Source organism: Labeo rohita, chromosome 6 (genome assembly GCF_022985175.1).
Source record: "Labeo rohita strain BAU-BD-2019 chromosome 6, IGBB_LRoh.1.0, whole genome shotgun sequence".
Classification (NCBI taxonomy): Eukaryota; Metazoa; Chordata; class Actinopteri; order Cypriniformes; family Cyprinidae; genus Labeo; species Labeo rohita.
The window spans coordinates 2319634-2345699 of NC_066874.1; the positions used below are offsets into that span (position 1 = coordinate 2319634).

Consider the following 26066-nt stretch of genomic DNA (forward strand, 5'->3'; position numbering starts at 1 on the left):
AAATTCTGCTGCAAGAAAACTGGCTTTCCACACTGGAAATTAATTAGTGCAATTATTATAACAGTAATGATAGTGACTGCTAAAGTAAATTCACACTTTTATTCAGCTAAGGATACAACTGATCAAGAGTGTCAGTTAAAAACAATTCTATTTGAAAATAGTGCTATTTTTGAATTTAGAATTTTGGGGAATAAAGTATCGTTTCCACAAAAGTTCTGTTTACCTCCAACATACAAACTGATAAACTGAATAAATTTTATTTTGCGTGTGCCATGAATAAAACATCTTTGACATGAGAGAATTAGAAAACAGTTCAGGTGCATTTACAGGTCCATCATGTGTGGCATAAAAATGATTACAGAGAGAAAAATACCAGCAAATATATATTACAATAAAATGATGGAATGATCTTTCTCATAGCAAAACAAGCTACACTAAAAACAAGAAAAGTGCGAGTTGCTCAGAGCTGATCTGATGTTTCTCATAATGGATTATAAAAATGTATGAAATTCACTAATGGACCCTACGGTACATTTGTCAAATTATATCAAACAGCTAACTGTGGAAGCACATCCAACTGAAATGACATGATAATTTACCCACAACACAGAGCTGACAGGAGAACAGTGGCTGTCTGATGTTATATCTATAAAAACATGCTGCGCTTCCTCTTCACATGTCAAAACACTGATCAAATTCATTGAGATCACGGGGCTAAAACAACTGAAGCAAAATAAAATCAGTAGCAACATGTTAAGAGCAACTAGAAGTAAAACATGTCTGCATCAGGCATAAAAACTGTCTGTGCAGGCCCAATCAACAGGGAAAATAAGATAAACTAAAAATGATCTGTGATAATATACTAAAAAAAATACATGATGATAATATTTTGGAGCTGTAATTGTTTTTTCCGATGCTATAAATATTCAATTGTTAATATCAAAACATTTAGCAAGTCACTCCATGTTCACATTATAGAGGAAGTTAAAATGGCTCGTAGTGCTGAACTGGTTTGACGTTCAAAGAAACTGGATCCGAATAAACCAATGAAACTTCCTCTGAATACTGCCGGAGTGACTGTGTAGTGTGGAAACAGTCCGAAACCCTGCAATATCAAATGCCCACATGATAGATAAACACGCTACGTTACCCTGCAAAACCACGTCCAGATCAATAACGGAATGTTTCAGTCTGTCAGCATGAATTCACGTACTCTGTTTCTTCTCCACTGACACTTCAACACCTGCACAAAAATCTCATCTGCATTTCCATCTGTTTTCCTTCAGTGAGGGTGTTAATATGAAAGATAGATGTCACGTCAGCAAAAACAGTGCACTGAGTGACATTAATAAAATCATTTGAATTCTGTCCAATTAAAATTATGCAATTTCCTTGTTGACTCCCTGAAGTGGTACAGAAAGTGTCTGTTCTATTAAAAGAGTCAATGTCTTTTCTGAGCATCTCTTTCTTCACTCTGATCATTCGGCTGTGCTTTATTAGCTCCTGTGTTTGGGATGGTTGTGTCATTGACATCTCTATCAATCCTTTTTCTGAAACGTCTTCCGACTTATTGAGAGATGAGGGAATACAGAGATGTCCTGTTGTCTTTACTTCCATCAAGCACTTCCTAAAGAGGAAAAAACAAGGCTGTCAATAGATCAAAATTATCAATCCTAAAAAAATAGCTCTAACAATAGCTGTCGGATTTAAATACGATCAACTATAAAGGCACATTTTTGTGTTTTTTGGAGTTTGACAGACACTGAACTGTCATATTAAAGGAGAAGTCCACTTCCAAATTATACTTCCACTATACCATATAATGGACTGATATGGTGCCCCGATTTTGAGTTTCCAAAATGCAGTTTAAATGCGGCTTCAAACGATCCCAAATGCAGTTGTAAATGATTCCAGCCGACAAAGAGGGGTCTTATCTAGCAAAACGATTGGTAATTTTCATTAAAAAAAAAGAAAGAAAAAGAAAAACAAATGAAATACTTATCTCACACACTCGTCTTGCCTTGCTCCCTGAACTCTGTGTATTCTGGCTTATGACAATTAAAACTCGTATTTTCTCCCTCAACTTCAAAAATCATTTCAAAATCATCCTACATTGCTGCAGAAGTACCAACCCAGTTTGTGCAAAGAAGATCAAACACCCTTAACAAAAACTGCATTTAAACTGCATTTTGTAAGTTCAAAATCAGGGCACCATATCAGTCCATTATATGGAGAAAAATGCTGAAATGTTTTCCTCAAAAAACATAATTTCTTTACGACTGAAGAAAGAAAGACATGAACATCTTGGATGACAAGGTGGTGAGTACATTATATGTGAATCTTTGTTTTGTAAGTGGACTTCTCCTTTACGAAGGTTGTATGAAGATTCTTTTGTGCCCCACTGAAACGTTACCACAATATGTGCATTAAAGTTTCACTTTATCATAATGTAGTCTTACCGTCATCACCATTGGTGAGCACCAGCGCCTGTAAGATATCAGACAGAGACACGATGCCTTTCACAACCTCCTGCTCATCCACAATCACTAACCTGTGAACCTGAAAAATCACACACATCAGCAATATGAGCAAATCAGCATATTAGAATGATTTCTGAAGGATCATGCGACACTGAAGACTGGAGTAATGGTGCTGAAAATTCAGCTTTTCATCACAGAAATAAATTACATTTTACAACATATTCACATAGAAAACATCTATTTTAAATTGCAATAATATTTCACATTTTTACAGTTTTTCCTGTATTTTTAATCAAATAAATGTTGCCTTGGTGAACCGATATATTCCCATGTGTGCTCCTTACCTCAGCCTCCACCAGTCGGTTGATAATGGCCTGTAGCGTCTCATTGGCTCGGCAGGTGAGCACACCCTCAAAATACTGCGAGCGATGCTGGAGGGCTTTAGTCACAGTGATGTCCAGGTTATTGTACGTCTTCTCAGCTGCCAGATTCTGTGAGATGAAAACCAGATTGAGACACAAACATATGCAGAGAGATAAAAAAAAAAAAAATGACTTTGACTTTGATAGCTAAAAATACATTGTATTGGTCAAAATGATTGATTTTTCTTTTATGCCAAAAATCATTAGGATATTAAGTAAAGATCATGTTCCATCAAGATATTTTGTAAATTTCCTACTGCAAATATATCAAAACTTAATTATTGATTAGTAATATGCATTGCTAAGAACTTCATTTGGACAACTTTAAAGGCAATTTCTCAATATTTTGATTTTTTTGCACCCTCAGATTCCAGATTTTCGAACAGTTGTATCTTATATTGTCCTATCAAACCATACATCAATGGAAAGCTTATTTATTCAGCTTTCAGATTATGTATAAACCTTAATAAAAAAAAAAAAACCTCATGACTGGTTTTGTGGTCTAGGGTCACATATGTGGGTGGATTTTGATGTGGAAAAACAACAGGACTTTTCCACTAGAGGAAGGACTTTTATTTTAGCCAAAAACAACGGTTTGAAGGTAAAACGTCTTGATGGATTTTTGTGATGTTTTTAGTCAACTGTTTGGACTCTCATTCTGATGGCACCCATTGACTCTAAAGGATCTGAATGCTACATTTATCCAAATCTGATGAAGACACAAACTCACCTACATCTTGGATTGATCTTGGATCAGAATTTTTAGGTGAACTATTCCTTTAAGATTTTGAATTAAGTGCATAAAAAAGCCAAAAAAAAGATCATTTACTGTAGTGGCTGCATTCATGCAAGCTGATCAATACGACAAACACCAGAGGCTTTAAACACACACGGAGTCCAATGGAAACAAACACCATCACACACACATTCAATAATCTAACACCACCAGCGCAGATCAATGTGCACCACTCTAGTTAGAAACAACAGACACAAACACACAAAACTTACTATAACATCAAACTTGGAGTAAATGTCGACCACACGTCCTGTCGGAAGAAACGAGAGGGACAAACATGAAAACAAATTCATCCACAGACTTTAATTTATAATATTAAAAAATGAATATATTACTTTCCACTCACCATTTTCATCCACCACAGGAAGGGCGGACACTCTCTGATCCACGAAGATGCCGAGTGCGGCATAGAGCGGCGTATCGGCGTGAACCACTGCGATGTTGTCAAACGTTCCGATGTTCAACTCCTCCAGCGTCTGAGACAGAAACGCAGGTTTGGGCATCTCAGATATCTGGGGGGAGAGAACGTTGACATAAACATGAAGACTGTTTCTAGAAAGAAAACAAAATCCAAGTTGTGCCAATAGAGAAGTACTCAGGAAATTTAGCAATAGTTGCTTAAAAAGTTGTGACAGAATTACAGCAAATGCTCTAAGAGAGACCATCACCACATAAATGAATGTCTATGCTTAATTTATGGTGTCAGAGAAAACATTTAGGGAGTGATCACAGGGCAGGAAGCTTACAAAGAGTTTCAGGAATTTGAGGATCCTCTTGTGTGTCAGGATGTAGAGTGTGTTTCCTGTTAGAGGATCAATGACGGGTAACCTGTGGATTTTATGCTTCAGTAGAGATGAAACTGCATCATATAGGCTGAAAGAGAGAAAAACATCAGACGTAATCAACAAGTCTCCAACAAAACCATTCAATATGCACTCACAAATCTTTACCTGGCATTGGGCGATATGCTAACGAGAGGTTTGAAGGAGTCTTGTAAGTAGACCTCTGTAAGAAAAAAACAGATCAGTCATAGGCTCATACATCAGAGCGTTTACATCATGAATACAAATGAACATCATTCTCACCTCTCCATGTTTCTATTTTGTGTTCTTCTAACTCATATATCTGGACCTAAAACAGACAAAAATGCATTAAGTCTGTAAATATGACTCAAAAAAAATCATAAGTGAAAACTTCAGTAGGAGAATAACAGTCTTAATGTGGACAAGAAGGAATTTTACCAGAGGAGACTTGTAATAGCGATGAAGTATATTGATGAAATCTGTGATGGTCAGCATACCTACAATAGAAAACATTTAAATTAAAAAAGCAATACATAAATCAGAATTAGTTTAATACTTTTACTGTGAAGTCATTATTATAATGTGAATGCTGTTTATTTCTTTTTGAAACAACCTATACATTTAAATTTCAAAAAATAAAAAATAAAAAAAAGCTTGCTTACCAACAAAGCATTGCTTCTTGCTGTCCCAGAGAGGCGCTGCTCTCACCCCATTAGACACTAGGGCAAAGAATGCCTTCTTCACCTGGTAACCATACAACCATAAATTAACCAGCGAGCATTCGGACAGTTTCATTTTCATGAATGTTGACACAGAGTACGGAGCAAATATATCCCACCCCAAAAGTCACCATGAAATCAATACTGACCCCATGTTCCTGATCCTAATATCAATCATTCCAAATATTGTATGTGTGTGTGTGTGTGTGTGTTAATTATCTTTTATCAAAAAGTTATTATGTGTTCTTTATCTTAAACAACTCACCTTTCCTGCTAACATCATTTGTTGTATGTGACCCTGGACCACAAAACCAGTCTTAAGTCGCTGGGGTTTATTTGTAGCAACAGCCAAAAATACATTGTATGGGTCAAAATTACTGATTTTTCTTTTATGGCAAAAACATTAGGAAATTAAGTAAAGATCATGTTCCATGAAGATATTTTGTAAAATTCCTACTGTAAATGTATGAAAACTTAATTTTTGATTAGTAATATACATTGTTAAGAACATTATTTGAAGAACTTTAAAGGTGATTTTCTCAATATTCTGGATTTTTTGCACCCTCAGATTCCTGATTTTACATAGCTGTATCTCGGCCAAATATTGTCCTATCCTAACAAATAAAACTATATATCAATAAAAAGCTTATTTATTCACCTTTCATATGATGTATAAATCTAAATTTTAAAAAAATGACCCTTACGACTGGTTTTGTGAACCATGGTCACATATAAATAATGTAAAAAAATAAATAAATTAATTAAAAAAAAGTCAAAATACTATTTAGCCATGGTTTTATCCATCCAAACATGAAAATGTCCTCATCCTCAGGTCATCCAAGATGTAGATGAGTTTGTTTTTTTGTGGAAACAGATTTGAAGAAATGTAGCATTACATCACTTGCTCACCAATGGATCCTCTGCAGTGAATGGGTGCTGTGAGAATGAGAGTCCAAACATCTGATGACATCTTGATGGATTTGTTTCTTAAAAACACGCAGCTTTTTTCTCAAGGTGTTAATTGAAGGACTGAAGTGGTGTGGATTGCTTGTGGATTATTGTGATGTTTTTATCAGCTGTTTGGACTCCCATTCACTGCAGAGCATCCATTAGTGAGCAAGTGATGAAATGCTACATTTCACCAAATCTGATGAAGAAACAAACTCATCTACATCTTGGATGGCCTGAGAGTGAGTACATTTTAAGCAAACTTTCTTATTTTTGGGTGAACTATTCCTTTAATGATGAATCAAGTTCTGCTGAATGTTTTTTTGTTTCACACAGAAATATGAGACATTATGGAAGTAGGTGGGTTGTAAACAAGGTTGCACATTTAAAAACATCTGTTTTTTTCTGAGTACCCACCTGTAGAGAAGTGTCAAACACCACTAACTTCGAGCTAGTGGGCACCAGATCATAGCAGCGGTGGGATTTCATGAAGCGTGTATAGACATTATACTCAGGATCTGGTTGAAAGAAAGGGAAAAAACAAAAAGGAATAATTTGCTATTTAATTTAAAACACTAAATCATGAACAAGCTTTAAAAACACCCAACGAAAATATGAGAGAAAAAGTGTCTGAGAAGTGTGCCTAGATCATATTTCTGTTGTCACTTTAGTCTCAGATTTCACTACAAACACTGAAGTCAAACCCCTGCTAGGCTCTGCTTTCATATCTCGCACACAAGCTGCAGGTCATCGCAGGGCTACGGTCTCATTTTTATTTATTCACATTCTTACCCTCTATGTGCACCTCCTTTTTACCATCCAACTCATCTAGAACAGCAGGAACCTGAAAAACAGATGTCAAGGTGTCAACATTCAAAGCTTACTTTTGTTTTTCTATTTTAAATGTGAGAATTCATCTGATACAAGTTCTTGTAAAATCACATTTTTGAAGGGAACAGCTTATTGAACCTTTAGACAAAACATAAAGTCCTCAAAAGCCTGATGATCACATTTGATACTTATTGATTTTTTTTTTTTTAAATAATTGGAAAAGCTTGTACTGCGTAAACTCACAGTAAGTTGCTTGGATTAGTCCAGTAAGTGTTTATTTTGAAATATTACGAACAATATCAGCTATTTTTACATGTATTACATAAAAATCAGTAAAGATTTTACAGCAAAAACCTGTAGGTGGACTTTGTACAATGATACTTAAATACCTTTTACTTGCTAAAAAACTATAAATCAGACGACAGAATGCATGTCATAGATTAAGCACAACAGGACTTTCAGCAAAGTTTTGATCATGTTGCTCATTTAGAGGCCTTAGAAATGTTTATATCAAATATAATACAGTAGAGTTAGGAGAGGGTTAACAAGAAGCTGAATTCGAGTTGTTAGACTAAACCAACCAAAGGCTAAAATGTGTCTAGTAAATACATATTAGCCAGTGGAGCTAACAACAGGACAGTTCTGATGGCTTAAAAGTACTAAAGTTGTTAGTTATACATTAACTATTTTTAACTAATTTTCCTATTTTTTTAGAAAATAGTCTGTTTTGCCTGCTCATTGATCAGTAACTGAGAAAGTTGACAAATATTAGTGAGGTGATGTGAGAAACTTGACAGTTTACTAGCTCGAACATTATGTCAAGATAAACACCGCCAGTGACAATAATTGACATACTGTACTAACAATAGCAAACTAAAGCACTACTAGTGTAAAGACAACTGTACTAGAGTATCAACAGCAAATGCTACGGCAGAAAATTCACCAAGTAGCAGTATAATTTGTGCAGCATTACTGTAACTGCCGTAGACTAGTGCTGTAAACTCAATACTAGTGTAACAGCAACACTAACGTACACTAACTAGCAACACTAACGTAACCTCAGGCTAAGTGTAACTGGCTTCAAATGAATGAGAAACACTACATGACATGACACAACACAACACAACACAACAGTCACTCTTCTAACAACACTAATCGCTCTATCTTAACATTTCAACCAATTTTACATATTATAACACAATAATAAACAAAACCCGCCGTTAGTTTAACTGCCGCTCGTCGTCATTCAGTTACACCGAGTCTGTCAGATCAACTCCGCCTCAGTTTAAACTCGAACTACTTACACACTCCATGATCCATCCACAGTGTGAAAGCACTATTAATGTTTACTTCGAATTCAAAGTGCAAAAACGTAGTTTAATTCGGTCTCCAGTAGCTGAAATGATGGGTAATTCGTTTCTGGTCCCACCGCTCGCTGACTGACTCCTTCTAGGATGAGGAAGACTGCTGCGGAGGCCGCGACCGGATGTGACGACACACACGTGTGCGCGCATCTCCATAATAATAAAAACAATACATAAATTGTATGTAATAATTAATTTTGTTGGCAACCTTGTTATAAAATAGATTACATATGAATTATATAACAACACTATGTTCTAAAACATATCTTGACCACAGTAGTGAGAGCCTAAGTGTTGTAGATAAACGTATTTATATTTGTATTTGTTTAATTTGACAGACGAAAAGTAAACAATACTGTTGTCAAGGCAACACAAAACGAGGTTAGAAATGAAAACACGGCACATCAGCAAAAAACATGGTTATCAGCAGGGTAAGAACAAACCAAAACCCAGTGAACAGCTATAATAACATTTATTAAACATAACTAGCAAACTAGCAAGCCTTGAATACATTGTAAACGTATAAAAAATGATTTATGTGTTTATCTGCACATCTGCAGAGAAAGCCATCAACATGGAGCTCAAGTTTCTTCTGAAAGATGAAGTTTTTGTGGATTTCTTCAATACATTTCTAAGCCTTCCAGTAAGATGAAATCTTACATCTGCTTTTCATTTCTATACCTTTAATGTACTGGTTGTGCTAGAACGATCATACGTGTTTGTCCTGTTTTTAGGTGTTTGGGCAAACCCCTCTCCACATGCTCAATGAAAACAAGTGGTTAATGTGGCCAAATGTGCCATTTGCTCGGGTAGGATGGTATTTATGAGAATATTAACCAGACCACTATAGCTGTTGGCCAAAACATTTAATATCTGTAAATATATTTACTGTCAGGTGAACACTGGAGCATTTCTGAAATGGTTAGAAACACATCGGTTGATTTTCTTCAAACAAACAGAGCTCTATCACAATTTTGTTCTCTGCACAGAGATTCTTGACTTTGTATCCTCTAAATCCACAGGTAATACAGTATTGCATTCATTTGACAGTGATTTGTGGTGCTGTAATTGTACTCCTCTTGTATGAAAGTTGTCTGGAGTGTGTCACACTGAAGAAATATTTCACCCAAAAATAGAAATTTGCTGGAAATGTGCACATCAGGTCATTCAGAATGAGTTTGTTTCTTCATCAGATTTGGAGAAATGTAGAATTCCATCACTTGCTCACCAATGGCTGCTGTGCAGTGAATGGGTGCCGTCAGAGTGAGAGACCAAACAGCTGATAAAAACATCACAATAATCCACAACTAATCCACACCACTCCAGTCCATTAATTAACCTATTGTGAAGCCAAAAGCTGTGTTTGTAAGAAACAAATCCATCATTAAGAAATTTAAACTTCCTGCTAAAATAAACAAAGTCCATAATCCAATCCATAATTAGAAAAAGTCAGTTTTCCTCTCAAATCAAAATAGAACTGTTTTGCACTGTTGCGAAGGGTTCTTGTTCTGTGCATGTTTTCCTCGCCAGATTCAGACCAGATGACTTTTTCACTGGAGAAAGCAATATTATGGACAGAGGACCCATATTTTAGCTGGAAGCACTGATTTGAAGTTAAAAATGTCTTAATGATGGATTTGTTTCTCATAAACACGCAGCTTTTGACTTCACAAGACGTTAACTGGTGGACTGGAGTGGTGTGGATTACTTATGGATTATTGTGATGTTTTTGTCAGCTGTTTGGACTCTCATTCTGACGGCACCCATTCACTGCAAAGAATCCATTGGTGAGCAAGTGATGTAATGCTACATTTCTCCAAACCTGATAAAGAAACAAACTCATCCGCACCTTGGATTTAAATGTTCAGAATTTTTTGGGTGAACAATACTTTTAATATGTTGTATTAGTTTTTGTTTTTGATGATGCTGTTTTCAGAGGACTTGAAATGGACTCCGGCGGATCAGTGGCTGTTAAGAAAATGTCTCGGCAGCGTGAGGGGAATTCAGAGATTTCGTTCTTTTCTCAAGGCCACTGCTGGTGTGAGATTGCATTAATTTTCCTTTTAAATTTATTTTGTATTCAAATCAGTTTAATTTGTCAAGGCCTCCAATTCAGCTTTTAGATATTAGATTTTACGCTAGTAGAGCCCATTTGAGTGTAGGAACAAATGGCAAAATAATTGAAATCTCAGTTTTGCCAATGCGGTGTAATGTGTTTTCGAACAGAGGAGGAGCTTCTTCTGTTCTGTGTGAGAGTGTCCATGTTGTTCAGTATAAAAGAAGAAGAAAATGAACATGAGTATCAGACTTTAAATCTTCAAGCACTTCAGACAGCGATCAGACTCTTTCACCTGAGCGAAGCCTCTGCCATCCTGTCTGTCTGCCATATACACACAGGTGAGGCAGTGCATGTGTTTCTCTCCTCTTCCCTTATTAAATAACACACTATTTCTATTCTTCTGTTTGTCAGATTACACTACTATTCAAAAGTGTGGGTTTGGTAAGATTTTTTAATATGTTCTCTTCTGCTCACCAAGGCTGATAAAAAATACAGAAAAATAGTAATATTGTGAAATATTATTAGAATTTAAATAACAGTGTCTATTGTAATATATTTTGAAATGTAATTTATTTTTGTGATCAAAGCTGAATTTTCAGCATCATTGCTCCAGTCTTCAGTGTCACATGATTCTTCAGAAATCATTCTAATATGTTGATTTGCTGCCAGTGTTATTTCAGTATTATTTATATACTATTATATATTTTATTAATATTTAGAACTAGCTTTTTTATATTTTTGGTTTTTATTTAAATTTTTGTTTAATTTTTAGTAATTTAATGAATTTGTCCTTTTTAATATTACTATTTTAGGTTTATTTATTTTTATTTTTGTTTTCTTTTGTTTTCTTTTCCAGTTAGTAATTTTAGTGCTTTAACTTACACTTTTCTTGTTTTTTTTAGTTAGTGTTTAATCTAATAACATTTTATGTAAACTTTATTTCAGTTAACAAAAATATTTGTAATAATTTAATAGTTAATAGTTTAATAGTTTCTTTTAATTATAAATGTTGAGAACAGTTGTGCTGTTTCATATTTTTGAGGAAAATGTGATACATTTTATTTTTTAGGATACTTTGATGAATAAAGACTTTAAAAGAACACCATTTATTGAAATGGAAATCTTTTGTAACATTATAAATGTTATTGCTGTCACTTTTGATCAATTTAATGCATCCTTGATGACTAAAAGTTTTTTTTTTTTTTTTCAATTCTGACTTCTACTTGCCATATGACAAAAGTAAATTGTATATTTTGTGTTAAAACCGAATAAAAAGTTGATCAAAAAAAAAAAAAAAAAACCCTCTTACTGACTCCAGGCTTTTGAATGGTACTGTAAATTATTTTTTTTTCTTTAAATTTTTGAGTGTGCATGTCTCTTAAATGCTTTATTTTTTTGTAGTACTTATTACATATTTCATCAGATTACAATTTTTTTTTAGATGACATGACTGAGCTCTTGTCCAAAGAGTGCTCACTTAGTTCCCAGAAGCGTGTTTTGGTGGACATGAGAAAGAAAGTTCTGTGTCGACTGCAGTCGTATTGGCTTCCTCAGTTCTTACACTGCTGTAAATCCTGGCTGTGGCGTGTGCCTGAATGTCAGCGCATTGTCGAGAAATACACTTCCTTTTCTTGTCCTCCTGCTCCATCTCACTCTTCGCGTAAGCGTGAGCAGTGCAAGACGAATCCCACACCAAGCCCTGCTAAATCCTACTGCAGTAAACACAGCAAATGGCACCTTTGGAGTTCATATAAACCAAACACAGTCCGTTCGCAGCCCAACAGCATCTGCTTGTGGCTTCCACCAACCAGGCAGGAGGATCTAAAGGGTTCCCAGTGTTCAAATATAGCACATACAGAAACCTCTGTCCAAGCTATTGTCCATCACACATGTGTCCAAACCCCGGCGTGTCAGATTCCCCGCTGCGTGAGCGTTCATACTCCACCATCAGATGTTCACTGCTATCTGCAGCCGGCACTGTCTGCCGAGGCCTTGGCTGGAGGTCCTTTTAGGTCTTATCTAAGAGCCCAAAACCTGGTGGAAAAGCAGCGGATGCTGGATCTGTTGGAGGATCTGGACTTTTTCCTCCTGCTGGTTCTGAAAGCACAAGGAGAAGATCCAGTCTGCACACAGAGACAGACCATGGCCCAGCGGATAACAGAGACGTACCTGAAAGAGAACATGCCATGCTATGGACTGGATTCAAACACCAGCCACCATCTGCGTTCGCTTTTACCATCCACTGCAGCTGTTCCATGGATTTACAGGGCTAAATATGAAATATGCAAGGTAAACGTCAGTTAAATAAGTTGTTTTTGCTTAGGAGTCAACATAAAATCAAAATTTACTATCTTAAAAGAAGTTCTTGGTTTTATTATGTATGATTCATCAGTGCACATTATTCCAAAGTGTTTGTGGTAAGTATTCATCAAAATGGATCAATTTAAAACTTGGCAAATGTCACCAATCTCTCACCTGTCATAGAGATAAGTCTAAAGATCCCTTAAGACTTTACATTTATATTTGACAGATCATTTTAATCCAAATTATCTTACAATGCATTAATTTTTTTTTCTTTTTTTTAAATTCATGCATTCTCTAGGATCTTCCCTTAATCCTTTTAACAGCCACTGCTCACCATTCGTTTTCATTGTAAAATGAATTGTCCATTCAAAATAATTTCTGTAACATTTTATTTAGAAAGAAATTAATACTTTTTATTCAGCAAGAACAACAGCAAGAAGAATAGATTGCTAAAAAAAAATTACAGTATATGTATATAATGTTAGAAAACATTTAAAATAAATGCTGTTCTTGTGAACTTTCCATTCATCAAAGAATCCTGAAAAATAAAACGTATCACAGTCTGCACAAAAGTATGAAGCAGCACAACTGTTTTCACCACTGATAAAAATCAGGAATGTTTGTTGAGCAGCAAATCAGCATATTAGAATGATTTATGAGTAATGATGCTGAAAATTCAGATTTGATCACAGAAATAAATTACATTTTAACAGATATTCACATAGAAAACAGCAATTTTAAATTATATTAATATTTCAGAATTTGATTGCATCTTTGATCAAATAAATGCAGCCTTGGTAAGCAGAATAGACTTGTTTCAAACTTTTAAGCAGTAGTGAGTTTGGTAATTGATGAGATCTGGCGTATGTTCTTTTTGCAGGAACTACAAGATGTTTATGACTCATTTTTAGATGCAGAGGATAAAGCTCTAGTATCTCACCTGGTGAGTGACCTAAACTAAAGCTTCAAACCAGTGGATGCTTTCACTGCGGTTTTCAGGAACTATTTCCCATGTCTTTCAGAGTTCACACAGTGAGGAGTCTGAAGAACAGCTGATTTTCTGTGGTTTTGAGACAGAAACAGAAGCTTGCTTCACTCAGACGGAGGCATTAGTGTTGTGTGGAGGATGCTGCAGTCGTCTCGACCCCGACGCTCTGGCTCAGGACAGCTGGGCTTTAGTGGGCCTGCAAGACCTGCGGAGAGGAGGATCACTGCTGCACAAGTACAACACAGGTGAGAACACACAGTAAACAGGCCTCTCTTGAGTGTTTCATCTCAAAATGACTCACTTTCTCTGGCTTGTATTGGGCAGATGCGTCTGAGGAGCCAAAGATCACAACAGAGAGTGATACTACAGCACCCCTCACTCAAGGTACTGTATATGTTAAACATTTCATCATTACTTGAACAAACTAAGGCTTCTTAAATAGTGTTCTCAATGGCGTTTTATTTTTAAGCTGTGTATGTTTGTTTTTGCAGACTATACAAATGTACAGTACTTCACTGTATGCTTTACTTCCAGATGTGCCCATGTCTAAAGCCAAATGTCCTGATAATCTCCAGATGAAAACTCTTAAGAAGGACAGCATTATTTTTGAAAAGCCATCTACAAAACCCAGGTTCACCCATGTTTCCATTACTTGACAATGAAGGAATAGCTCACCCTAAAATTACATTCGCTGAAAATGCACTCACCCTCAGGCCATTCAAGATAAAGAATAGTTTGTTTCTTCATGAGATTTGGAGAACTGTAGTATTCCATCACTTGCTCACCAATGGATCCTCTGTAGTGAATGGGTGCCGTCAGAATGAGAGTCCAAAAAATATCACAGTAATCTACAAGTAATCCACACCACTCCAGTGCATCAATTAATGTCTTGAGAAGCCAAAAGCTGCATGCTTGCAAGAAACAAATCCATCATTAAGATTTTTTAATGTCAAACCATTGCTTCCGTACCTAATATGAGTGTGTAATCCATATTTATAACGCTTCCTCCAGTAAAATGTCTATCGCCGGTTGTCCTCTCACATTAAAATTCACCCACATATTTGTTTTCAACCATTATTGACTGTATTCACTTGTAAACAGTGCTTGATCTGTGCATATTTCTCTCCTGATTCAGTCTAGATTACTTTTTGCATAGAGAACTCATTTTTTTTTGCCAGAAGCAACCGTTTAAAGTTAAAAACATCTTAATGATGGAATATTTTTTACAAACATGCAGCTTTTCACTTCACAAGATGTTAAATCATGGACTGGAGTGGTGTGGATTAATTGTGATGTTTTTATCAGCTGTTTGGACCCTCATTCTGATGGCACCCATTCACTGCAAAGGTTTTATCGCTGAGCAAGTAATGGAATGACACATTTCTCCAAATCTTGGAAGTCCTGCGTAAATTTTTATTTTTGGGTAAACTATGTCTTGGCTGAGGTTCTGATTTGGAAATATGTGTCTAAGATACATTTGTGGGAAGGATATTTCTAAAAGCATACTAGCTATCTCAGGATAAATGATTTCTGAAGCTGAGACTAAATTGTCTGGATCTTCTGTTGAATTTCAGGTCATTTGAAGAGGTCCTCACAACTTCTCAGTACACTGGTCATTTCAGACAATTCCTGCAGGAGCACAATGCAGACGGAGCGCTGCTCTTCATACAGGAAGCAGAATCTTTGCGCACCGTCGAACCCAAACGACAGAAGGCGAAAATCCGTGCCATTGTAGACAAATTCTTTAGGCGACAAGATCCCAGTACTGCTGTTGTGATGCTATTTCACTTTAAATTCAATATTAAAGGAAAAGTTCACCCAGAAAATTAACCACCTTTCATCATTTACTCACCCTCACATTGTCTTACTGAGAAGATGTTTGGCTGAATGTCAGTGCATCCTTACAGCATATAAGATTCAAACTGACAAAAAAGAACAATAAAAGTGCATTGCATGGAGAAAAAAAAATGACACGAGGGTGAATAAATGATTCTGTTTCTTAAACATTAGCATTTGTATTGAATGCTTTAAAAAATTAAAGGAAATAACATTATTTTCTGGTGTCTCCCCCTGCAGTGGAGTACCTGCAGTGCAGCGCTGACATCATCAGCAGTGTGACGCAGATGGACGTGGTTCCTCAAGAAATCATCTTCACCATTCAGCACCTGGTTGCCAAGTCACTGGAAGCCACATGGTATTGTGATAAACTTATGGGAAAATGTAATTGCTCAGAGGTTGCTATTTCATGCACTCTCAGCAAAAAAAAAAAAAAGTGCAAAGCTGTCACTGTGTCAGTACTTCTTTGTTCCTTATTTATCCCTAAACGGTACATATTAGTACATTAAAAGTACATATTGGTATCTAAAGTGTACATATCAGTACCTACTGCATTCTCACAAGCAGCTTTGCACATTTTTTTTTTTTTTTTTTTTTTTTTATCTCAAACAGGTTCAAACTGTATCAGGAAACATTTTATTTTTGTTCCCCCGTTTCATCTGAATCGAATGTGAAAGGTCCTCTGCTGCTGGACAAACTGGTAAAATATATTAAAGAATTAAAAATGGTACAATAAATTAAAAACCCTTTTCAGACCTTTTTTAACAAGTGTTGAGCTCATTTCATTCTTGTGTTTCTTCAGAAGACAAATGCGTGGACAGTTTTCAGCCGCTTCATCCGCAGTGTGACGAAGTTTCTATCCGCACTAGAGGACCGTGACTTCAGGAATGAGTTTGAAGACTATCTGATACACAACTACAAGCATTTCTCGCAGCGTGAGTCTCTCTACGGTCCATCCGTTCACTGCAGATGTCATCAGATCAGTGCAGCACACGCAAAACCCATTTCAGGGTTTCTGCAGCTCTTAAAAAGACTTATTTCAAATTTTCACAAATTCAGGCCTTAAAAGGTCTTAAATCAGAGCAGAAAGTCTTAAATACAAAATTAAAGTCATGGCATTAAATGTTGCATGCACTACAAAAAATGTATATGTTTTTTTTTTTTTTTTTTGGTAAAATGAATTAAGAAGTATTGGAGATCTATGTTCAAACTTTGAAGCACTGCTGATACAAGACATCTACATTTAGAGACCATATTGACGTGTTCAATGCAATTCATGCCTTACATTTTCTTTACTTGGTCTTAAAAAGTCTAAAATTAGTTGTTTTTCCCCAGCTTGCACTGTTCGCTCCAAAGCCCAGCAGTCCTCCGATATCAGCAGCGATGGAGAGAAGTTTAAACCCAAGATACGAAGCATTATCAACAAAACAGTTACAGTGGAGTTCTTAGTCAATGATCTTTCCTTCTACATGGAGTGTGAGAGGTCAGGGACTGTCCAGCAGAGGGCGTGCTACATTCACCATTCAGCTGCAGGACAAAGATCTTCTGTTTGTGTCTATAAAAGCAGCATCTGAAATTGAGGATGTGGTATTGATCTGTTCTGGGTTTGTAGGTTCAGGCATTTGGCAGACGCAGGCGATATAATGGCATCAGAAGGCATGTATAGCGAGAATGATTATGCCATGCTTCACCAGAAGGCTGAGCTGATCATCAACATATTTCTCCACTCAAATCTCACTCCAAAGCTCATGGTAAAGCTGTTTTAAATGTTGTTAAAGGCAGGGGTTTTCAGTCTTTTATATTACAAATATGATCATCCTCATTTGAAGGGCTACCATCCTAAAGCTATATATAAGTAACTATATATTTTCATGTATGAGACCCAAATTCTAATACAGTATATATTAGAAATATGTAATTATTAAAAATTGTTAAAAAAAAAAAAAAAAAGATTATAAATATGTCTAAAATATTATTTAGGAAATATTTAGTTACATAAGGTAATTACATTATGTAATTATATTAATTAGACAATTACTTTTTTTTTCTACAAACTACAATACTGTATTGTTAGGTGTATTTATATATGTTTTGCAATTTATTTATTTGTTTGTTTGATTATTTGTTTATTTACTTATTTACGTATTTTTCTTTTTATCCAATATTATTTTTAGTTAGTTTAATGGGGTTTTTTTTGTTTTATTTTACATTAATTTTTATTATGATTTTGAAAAGCTTTTGTTATAAAGTAGTTTTGTTTATGTTTTTCTGGCTGATATGACAGTGGAATTGCATTTTATACTGACATTGCTGGGACAGATGTGGCAAATATTGTGTTTTGTTTTTTGTTTGCTTTTTTCCCCCCATAAATATTGATATGATAATTTAATCAAATTTGTCGAAAGTAAAAGAAAGTTTCTTGATAATGCTTTAAGATATGGTTTCATTTGTTAATTGACATGAACTAACAATGCTTCTACAGCATTTAATCTAAGTTTATTTCACTTTTTGATTTTAAAGTTGTATCCATTAATGCACTGTGAGCGAACATAGATAAACAATTAATAGTTATATTTTTATGAACTAAAATGAGCATAAATCAGTGAAATGCTGTAAATAATATATTGTTCATTGCTAGTTCATGCATGAACAAATAATACCATACTATAAATTTTTGGCCATTTCTTTAAGTCTAAAATTTTTTAACACTGGAACATATTACTATAATACACTTTCATGTTACATGGAGCAATCAATACCTTTAATCTGAATCACTCCAGCAGTATTTATTAGCATCTCTTTTGTGTGTTTGTGTGTATTTTCATGTGTGTGTGTGTGTGTGTGTGTGTGTGGACTTGTTTTTTTTATCCTTGTGGGGACCTAAACCTGAATACACACAGACTCATGGGGACTAGTGTCACCGTGGGGACCTAAATTGAGGTCCCCATGGGTACAAAAGCTTATAAATCATACAGAATGAGTTTTTTTGAGAAAGTAAAAATGCAGAAAGTTTTCTGTAAGGGTTAGGTTTAGGGGTAGGGTTAGGGTAAGGGGATAGAAAATACAGTGTGGAGAGTATAAAAACCATTGCACCTATGGAGAGTCCCCACAAGGATAATAAACCAGACATGTGTGTGTGTGTGTGTGTGTAGATCAACACCAGTGAGGCTCAGAAAGATGCCATACTGCAGCGCTTTGCCTCTGGGAAGGTTGACCGAACTCTCTTCTATCCGGCTATGATGGACGTGTTTCCAGTTCTCGTCTTCTGCTGGAAAAAGTGCTGAGATCTTGTGATTTCACACACACATATTGTAGTGTATATAACAATAACTGTAGTGTATATATAATAACTGCATCTTCCCTTTGACAGATTTTGTAGTCTGACGGTGATGAAGCGTCTGTACCCCACTGAAGCACTGAGGAATCAGAAAGTGTCCTCTCATCTGCAGGAACTGCGTCCTTTAAACATCCTGCAGGAGATTAAGACGATCAGATCTAATGAAGGTGGGCAGTGAGATCAAACATTATGTATTAAACCGTGAGCGGTCATTTTCTTTGTTTGAATGGTTTAACCCGTATTCATGTGTTTGACTAGTTAAAGATGCCATCCTGCGTTTCTCCACCCAACACGGCCTCACACTGCTGCTGCCGCAGACGCCACACAGCCACAGCATTACTCCTTCCCAGCAGCCCTCAGCCAGATAAACATTAAAACAACTTTTAGACTGACGGTTGTTGTGTTTGTTTTTGTGTGACAGTTACTCCATGAACCCGACTCTGCTATAATGCTGTTTCTCCATAGCAGGGTTATTATTGTTAACTAAAACTGAAAATGGAAAAAAATAATACTGAAAATTCGCTGAAAATATACCCTCTGGCCCTCAAAGATGTGGACGAGTTTGTTTCTTTATCAGATTTGGAGAAATGTAGCATTCCATCACTTGCTCACCAATAGATCCTCTCCAGTGAATGGGTGCCGTCAGAATGAGTTTCCAAACAGCTAATAAAAACATTACAATAGTCCACAAATAATCCACACCCCTCCAGTCTATTAGGTAAAGTATTGTAAAGCTGAAAGCTGGATGTTTGTAAGAAACAAATCCATCATTAAGACATTTTAAATTCAAACTGTTGCTTTTGGCTAAAATACAAGTCCATAATCCATAATAACACTTACTCTAGTGAAAAAGTGGTCTGGTCCGAATCAGGAGTGAAATCTGATCAAGTACTGTTTAGAAGCTAATACAGTTCTGAACAAATGTGGGTGGATTTGATGTGAGAGACAGCAGGAGATGTTTTTTTTCACTGGAGGAAGTGTTATTATGCATTATGGACTGTATTTTAGCTGGAAGCAACGGTTTGAATTTAAAAATGTCTTTAAGAGGTCATTGGATGCAAAGTTCACTTTTACATGTTGTGTGTAAATGTGTGTTAGCAGTGTGTGTACACACAACCAACAGGGATGTAGACAAGAATGGCTCCTAAGCAATTGAGATGTTCTGTTGTTGGATGTGATAATGAACATAGTAGTCATCATTTTTCTCCCGACATCTGAAGACGCAGTGGATGACTTTTGTTTGTGAAGGAAATGCACCTCCTGATCTACATAAATGCGAATCATTCGTGATCCAGCTTCACTTACAGCAGAAGTGAGTATAAGGGTTTTTTTTAATGAATCTTTGCAATCGCCTTTCCTAATAACGTGGTAGTCAGCAAGTTTTGCGGCTAAATGCAGGTAAAGTAAACAGGCTTGTAACTCCACAGAGAGAAGAGAGGGGCGGGGCTAGCAGAGCTCATTAACATTTAAAGCAACCTCGACCAGAACAGGTTGATTTTTTTCAGAGGTAAAAGGTAAAATGGGTGTTGTTTTACAAAACCATTGAGAAATTTTAACCAAAGCATGTTATAGACTTTTCATTAAGACCCTAAAGAATCATACCAACTTGTGGAAAATGGGCATCCGATGACCCCTTTAATGATGAATTTGTTTGTTTTGGCTTTTCAAGTTAACTGATGGGTTGGAGTGGTGTGGATTACTTGTGGATTATTGTGATGTTTTTTTATCAGCTGTTTGAACTCCTTCGGTGAGACAGTGATGGAATGATACATTTCTACAAATCTGAGCATTTCTACAAACTCATCTACATCTTGAATAGCTTGAGGGTTGAGGACATTTTCAGCAATTTTTTTATTTTTTGGTGAACTTTTTGACGAAAACAATATAATTACTCAGACTGTAACTAAAATGAAAATTAAAACAGAAAATATAAAAATAAAACTAATTCACATTATTAATAAAAAGCATAATAGTATACTGCATGAATGATACTAAAATAACATTGTTCTGTAAGGAATGGCATATATTGAGATGTCTGATTCCTCTAATGTTCATCATGTGGAGCAGCAGCTCTTGGTGGAGTGAATCACAGAATCCACTTGTTTTGTTTTCACACTTTCACCTGCAATGATGAGAAATAAAATGGTATGAAATATAAGAGTCGTATGAAGTGCAAAACAGAGGCCTTAGCACTCGTTCACACTGCGGCACCTGGGGAATGTGTTAATGACCACGTCAAAATATGCTGTTGTAAAAGAATTACAGGTGAAGCTGCAGAACTTATTAAAGAAGCCACACTCAGTTTTTTATATATAGGAAGAGTTCATTTAAAAAATCTGTTTTGTTTCAAATCTGTGTGGCTTTATTCTCTGGAACACAAAAAAGGTGGAATGCCAATAAAAAACTTAATTTTACTTTCATTGTATGAACAAAAGTCACACAGCTTTAGAGTAAATAATGACAGATGGTTCATTTTTAGAAGAGCTGTCCCTTTAAGTCAAGTGTTCTTCTTACTGTTGTAGTTCTGTCTGCTGCCTCTAGATGACAGTGTAACATTAGAGGAATTTCCATTAGTTCTGCTAAGTCCCAATAAAGCCACACATGCGCTCTCAGTGTTTCACATTATTTCCATGTGATTAAACAAAGGCATGTGAATTTAACATGTGCACATATGTGATTAACATGTGAAACTGCACTATTAATTGCACTACAGAAGTGCAAAATAATTATTTTAGATGAATTGCTTCAGCATGTTCAGAGGTGTTTGTGTGCATCTCCTGTTTCTTTTATTTTCTCACTGAACTCCTTGTCCATCACTCAATAGTTGTTGACACCTTCACATAGTAAAATATTATGGCCTTTTTAAAATAATCTTTATTTTTAATATTATCAAACCTTACTGAATGAGTTGAACATGTAGGATGCTTTTAAACTAATTTTGACCTCGATCAATAATTTCATGTTGCCAGTTGACAGCATTGACAAAATGTATTTCAAAAACATATTTTGAGCACCACACATTTATTAATGCAGAAACCATTTTGTTATTCTGGTTTTGCTTTAAAAAATACCTGTGTGATGTTGTTGATCTTATAGTCAGTGAAAAATGGAAAGAAAAAGCAAAAGAAGACCATTAGTCAACAATACCTTCAATCTTTTTTTTTTTTTTTTCAAGTAATAAAGGGTAAAATGTGGCATATGTAAAAACAAGAGGCCATTAATGCATTTTAGTTCTGATGATTCCCTCTATTGTACAGAAAGCATGATTACATCTACATGCCCCTGTATATTAAAAGAAGGTAGGCCCCTTCAGTTACTGTATCAAGAACTTTCTTTATTGTATAAAAATATAATATCATATTAGTATGCAGGACAATGCTTTACATATCAAAAAATTAATTTACACTGGTAATTTGAATTCAACTTTCTGTAAGGCGGGATAAGTAGGACAGGTCAGTGGAGGATCGTCTGTGTGTGTGGAGGTTCATTCTGAAATTACTCTATTGTCAAACACGGCAAAAGCAATTAAAATGAAGTGAGAGTGTTTTCTGTCCTTCAGCGTCACTCACACTGCAGCTCTGCAAGGAGGAAAAAACAATGAAAGAACAGGTCAAGAACAGATCCAGGCCTTATTTCATCCCAAAATCAAAAGTAAATAAGAAATTACTACCTATATCACTAAATGATTAAAAATATTCATATGCCATGAAAGTAGACAGAATTCATCACTGGAACAAATTTAGTAATCAAATTTTCACAAATACATATGTATGAATATTGAATTTAACATTTAATCACTGGAATTTGACATATATTTCAAAAGGTCACATGATGTGCTATTTAATAGCCTGTCTGTTGTTTTTAATGATTGTTTTCATTTAAAATTTTCAAAGCTGATAAAAATTGTGGAGACAGTTGTTATACTATTGCATTATTACAGGTTTGCAAATAGCGTTTGTAATGTTTGCATTCAGTGTGCGTTTTATGTAAAGTCAGGATTGTTTTTTGCGTAAGTAAAATAAGTGTCCGAGTCTACTGAAAAACATGGTACTGTATGATTACCAAATTAAATTACCACGGTATTTACATAGTAGTCTACCCTAAAATGGTTGAAAAATATGGTATTATCTTAAACATAATTTAACATATACCATGATTCTGAGTGATTATCATATCCATATACCATACTATTTACTTCAATCTTCAAAGAATATCATAGTTTAAAAAAAAAACTCATCAGTCCAAGGCACTCGAAAGTATTGTGGAAAAATAAACCTTTATTCACATGGGTTTAACATTAAAAACAACACACAAGTGCACCGACTTGTGTGTTGTTTTTAATGTTAAAGCCATGTGAATAAAGGCTTTTATTCACACACAAAGCTGAAGTGTGTGTCATCAAATGTAAAAATGTTTTCTTACAGGTTTCCATGAATCTTATGAAAGGATTATTTATATTTATTATATATAATATATATATATAATTATAGTCATTATACAGTATGTGACCCTGGACCACAAAACCAGTCATAAAGGTCCATTTTTTAAATTGATGTATGGTTTGTTAGGAAAGGACAATATTTAGCTGAGATACAACTATTTGAAAATCTTAGGATGCAAAAAAAATAAAAAAAAAAGTAGTATTGAGAAAATTGCCTTTAAAGTTGTCCAAATGAAGTTCCTAACAATGCATATTACTAATCAAAAATTAAGTTTTAATATATTTACAGTAGAAAATTTACAAAATATCTTCATGGAACATGATCTTTACTTAATATCTGATTTTTAGCATAAAAGAAAAATTAATCATTTTGACCCATTTATGGACCACTTAAGGGTCATATATAAATATATATATATACACACACACACACTAGGAGAAAGTGTTCAAAAGCACTTCAGCTTTAAACACTTCACTCTTCACTATTAAAGTATGTTTTAATGCTGTAATTTTGTTCAGTTGCCATGTTTAATTTTTGTGCTGCTCATTGAATGATTCTGTCAAAATCTCATTTTGCTAGAGAAGGATCATAGGTCAGAGGACGAACAATCACTGATCCTAGACATCAGCAGCACTGAAATTCACTGTAAGAAGAGATTTGAGCTTCACACACACACACACACACACACACACACACACGCAGAGAGCCGTGGGCTGAATGTCATCACAGCACAGCCCGTGTGAGAGCGGAGCCAGAGGCAGAAGCCGACAATTAATTTCTCGAAAAAGTGCTCTTTTAATTAAACAAATGGTCCTGAAAAATGGTGAGCGAGAACTAGTGTCAGAATTCCCACATGTGAAGGAGTTCATTACTGTTCACAGAGCCGCGGGTGAACCGACCTCTGCTCACACACACACACACACACACACACACACACACACAAACTGCAGTTCAGAGGTTTTTTACTCCGCTCTGAGTTCATACCTTTAACAGTAAAATGATCATTTACTGACCTTAACATAAATACAAAAGACACTTCATGTGTCACAGCTCATTTGTACATTTTTAGGCTTTATTATATTAAATAAAATATTAAACTATTTTAAGTCATATTAAATATAAATATACATATTAACACTAATACCATTATCATTCTGTCCTGTTTTGTGGTGTTACTTGGTTTGTGTCTCTGCCAATTACAAATTTAAGTATCTTCAAGTGACTCTTTAAAGTTAAAATGTCTTAATGATGGATTTGTTTATTACAAACACACAGCTTTTGGTTTCACAAGATGTTAAGTGATGGGCTGGAGTGGTGTGGATTGTGTGTGGATTACTGTGATGTTTTTATCAGCTCTTTGGACTCTGATGGCACCCATTCACTCCAGAGGATCCATTGGTGTGCAAGTGATGTAATGCTACATTTCTCCAAATTTGATGAAGACACAATTCATCTACATCTTGGATGGCCTGAGAGTGAGGACATTTTCAGCAAATTTCCATTTTTGGTGAACTGTTTTTTTTAACTATCAGCTTGTTCGACTATCCACAAACAAACATAATGTCGCACTAATTTTGTCTTTAAATACAGCGATGGAAGTGTTAAGTCCAAATTCACACAGTAATTTGTCCATGTGTCCACTGCTGAAACGAGCCATCACAGCATCATCTGCATCTGTCTGCCGACACGCCTAACGAGACTTTCATCCGACAGCTCGACTTACTGTATCTGGTTAACAGCTGCCTGACATATGTGACGCCTTTACATCACTATTCTCCAAGGATTCAAGAATTCTTCACACAAACAACATCTTTGCGTCTCACTGTGGAAAATTAGTGAGACTATAACGTGAGTTTTCTGAGGAAGTCTGTCATTCTGCCAGTTTGTGAAACAAATATAACAAATGTCTATAAATCAACAAAATAAATAATAAAGCGAGATTCTGTAATGCAACCATTTAAAGATGAATATGCATGTGCTATTATTTAAAAGTCACTGCAAAAATGGCCCAGAAATTGATGTCAGTTCTGAGAAAAAAAAAAAAAAAATCTGAGTAAATTACATTATGCAAAAGTAAGTTACATAATGCAAAAAATAAAATAAAATACATAAATTAGAATAATACATTTTTAAGTGTTCAAATATTTTGAAGGAAACATTATATTATATTAGATTAGATTAGATTAAAATAAATGTTTTTGTTTACATAATGTATGTGTATACTGTGTATATTATGTATATAACGATGTAAAACGATGTTGTTTATATATTACAAAATTTATATATAATATTAATTACATCAATAAAAATATATACATGTAAATATTTGCGAAATATATACTGTGTACTGTGCATATATACTGTGTGTATTTGTATACATAATAAAAATACACAGGCCACACACATATATTATGTAAACAAAAACTTTTATTTTGATGCGATTAATGGTTGCATAGCACTAATTATATATTTAATTTATATAATATATATATATATATATATATATATATATATATAATAAAAAACTTGTTTTTTTTTTTTTTCATGTTATTTGTAAAGCCTTTAATTTAAAGCTTGGGATGCACGAATTCATCTTAATCCGTGTTATTTTAGTATTTAATACTATTACAGGCTAAAATTTATTCATATTTTGGATTATCATTTATCATTTATTATTATATTTTATATTTTTATATATTATATATTTTATAGAATCCAAGGCAACATTGCTTTTTTT

The 26066-nt window shown here is 35.0% G+C and overlaps 2 protein-coding genes across 3 annotated transcripts; one reads left to right on the top strand and one right to left on the bottom strand.

Annotated features, from left to right (window-relative positions):
- Positions 1–85: 85 nt before the first annotated feature.
- On the bottom strand, positions 86–8479 carry prkag1 (protein kinase, AMP-activated, gamma 1 non-catalytic subunit). 2 transcript variants are annotated; one of them, XM_051111989.1, is made up of 13 exons: positions 8304–8479; positions 6961–7012; positions 6586–6686; positions 5164–5245; positions 4940–4998; positions 4784–4829; positions 4649–4703; positions 4445–4571; positions 4045–4210; positions 3911–3948; positions 2825–2971; positions 2460–2559; positions 86–1627 (listed from the first exon to the last, which is right to left on the bottom strand). In XM_051111989.1, the coding sequence occupies exons 1-13, from the start codon at positions 8310–8312 to the stop codon at positions 1617–1619; spliced, it is 993 nt and encodes a 330-aa protein (XP_050967946.1). In that variant the 5' UTR covers positions 8313–8479; the 3' UTR covers positions 86–1616. The 2 variants fall into 2 exon arrangements, with proteins under 2 accessions (XP_050967946.1, XP_050967945.1); XM_051111988.1 differs by lacking the exon at positions 86–1627 and having other exon boundaries at positions 2443–2559.
- Positions 8480–8702: 223 nt separating this feature from the next.
- LOC127166671 (regulator of G-protein signaling protein-like) lies at positions 8703–19255 on the top strand. Its single transcript, XM_051112131.1, has 20 exons — positions 8703–8794; positions 8924–9006; positions 9098–9172; positions 9259–9385; positions 10300–10401; positions 10590–10760; positions 11864–12711; positions 13607–13669; positions 13749–13959; positions 14039–14098; positions 14249–14345; positions 15289–15476; positions 15791–15908; positions 16163–16250; positions 16353–16485; positions 16886–17033; positions 17163–17301; positions 18703–18827; positions 18921–19054; positions 19146–19255. Exons 1-20 carry the CDS (start codon positions 8752–8754, stop codon positions 19253–19255), a joined length of 3063 nt encoding a protein of 1020 aa, XP_050968088.1. The 5' UTR covers positions 8703–8751.
- The last annotated feature ends 6811 nt before the right edge of the window (positions 19256–26066 follow it).

What these genes read in the sequence shown, in the direction of transcription:
- prkag1 (XM_051111988.1), bottom strand. An exon ending in AGCATATCGCCCAATGCCAG is followed by an intron (nt 4,572 to 4,648) that starts GTAAAGATTTGT and finishes TCTCTCTTTCAG; the next exon opens with CCTATATGATGCAGTTTCAT. An exon ending in TCCTGTGGTGGATGAAAATG is followed by an intron (nt 3,949 to 4,044) that starts GTGAGTGGAAAG and finishes TTCTTCCGACAG; the next exon opens with GACGTGTGGTCGACATTTAC.
- LOC127166671 (XM_051112131.1), top strand. Translation starts at nt 8,752, where the DNA reads ATGAAAACACGGCACATCAGCAAAAAACATGGTTATCAGCAGG. An exon ending in GCTGCACAAGTACAACACAG is followed by an intron (nt 13,960 to 14,038) that starts GTGAGAACACAC and finishes TGTATTGGGCAG; the next exon opens with ATGCGTCTGAGGAGCCAAAG. An exon ending in CTCGTCTTCTGCTGGAAAAA is followed by an intron (nt 18,828 to 18,920) that starts GTGCTGAGATCT and finishes TCCCTTTGACAG; the next exon opens with ATTTTGTAGTCTGACGGTGA.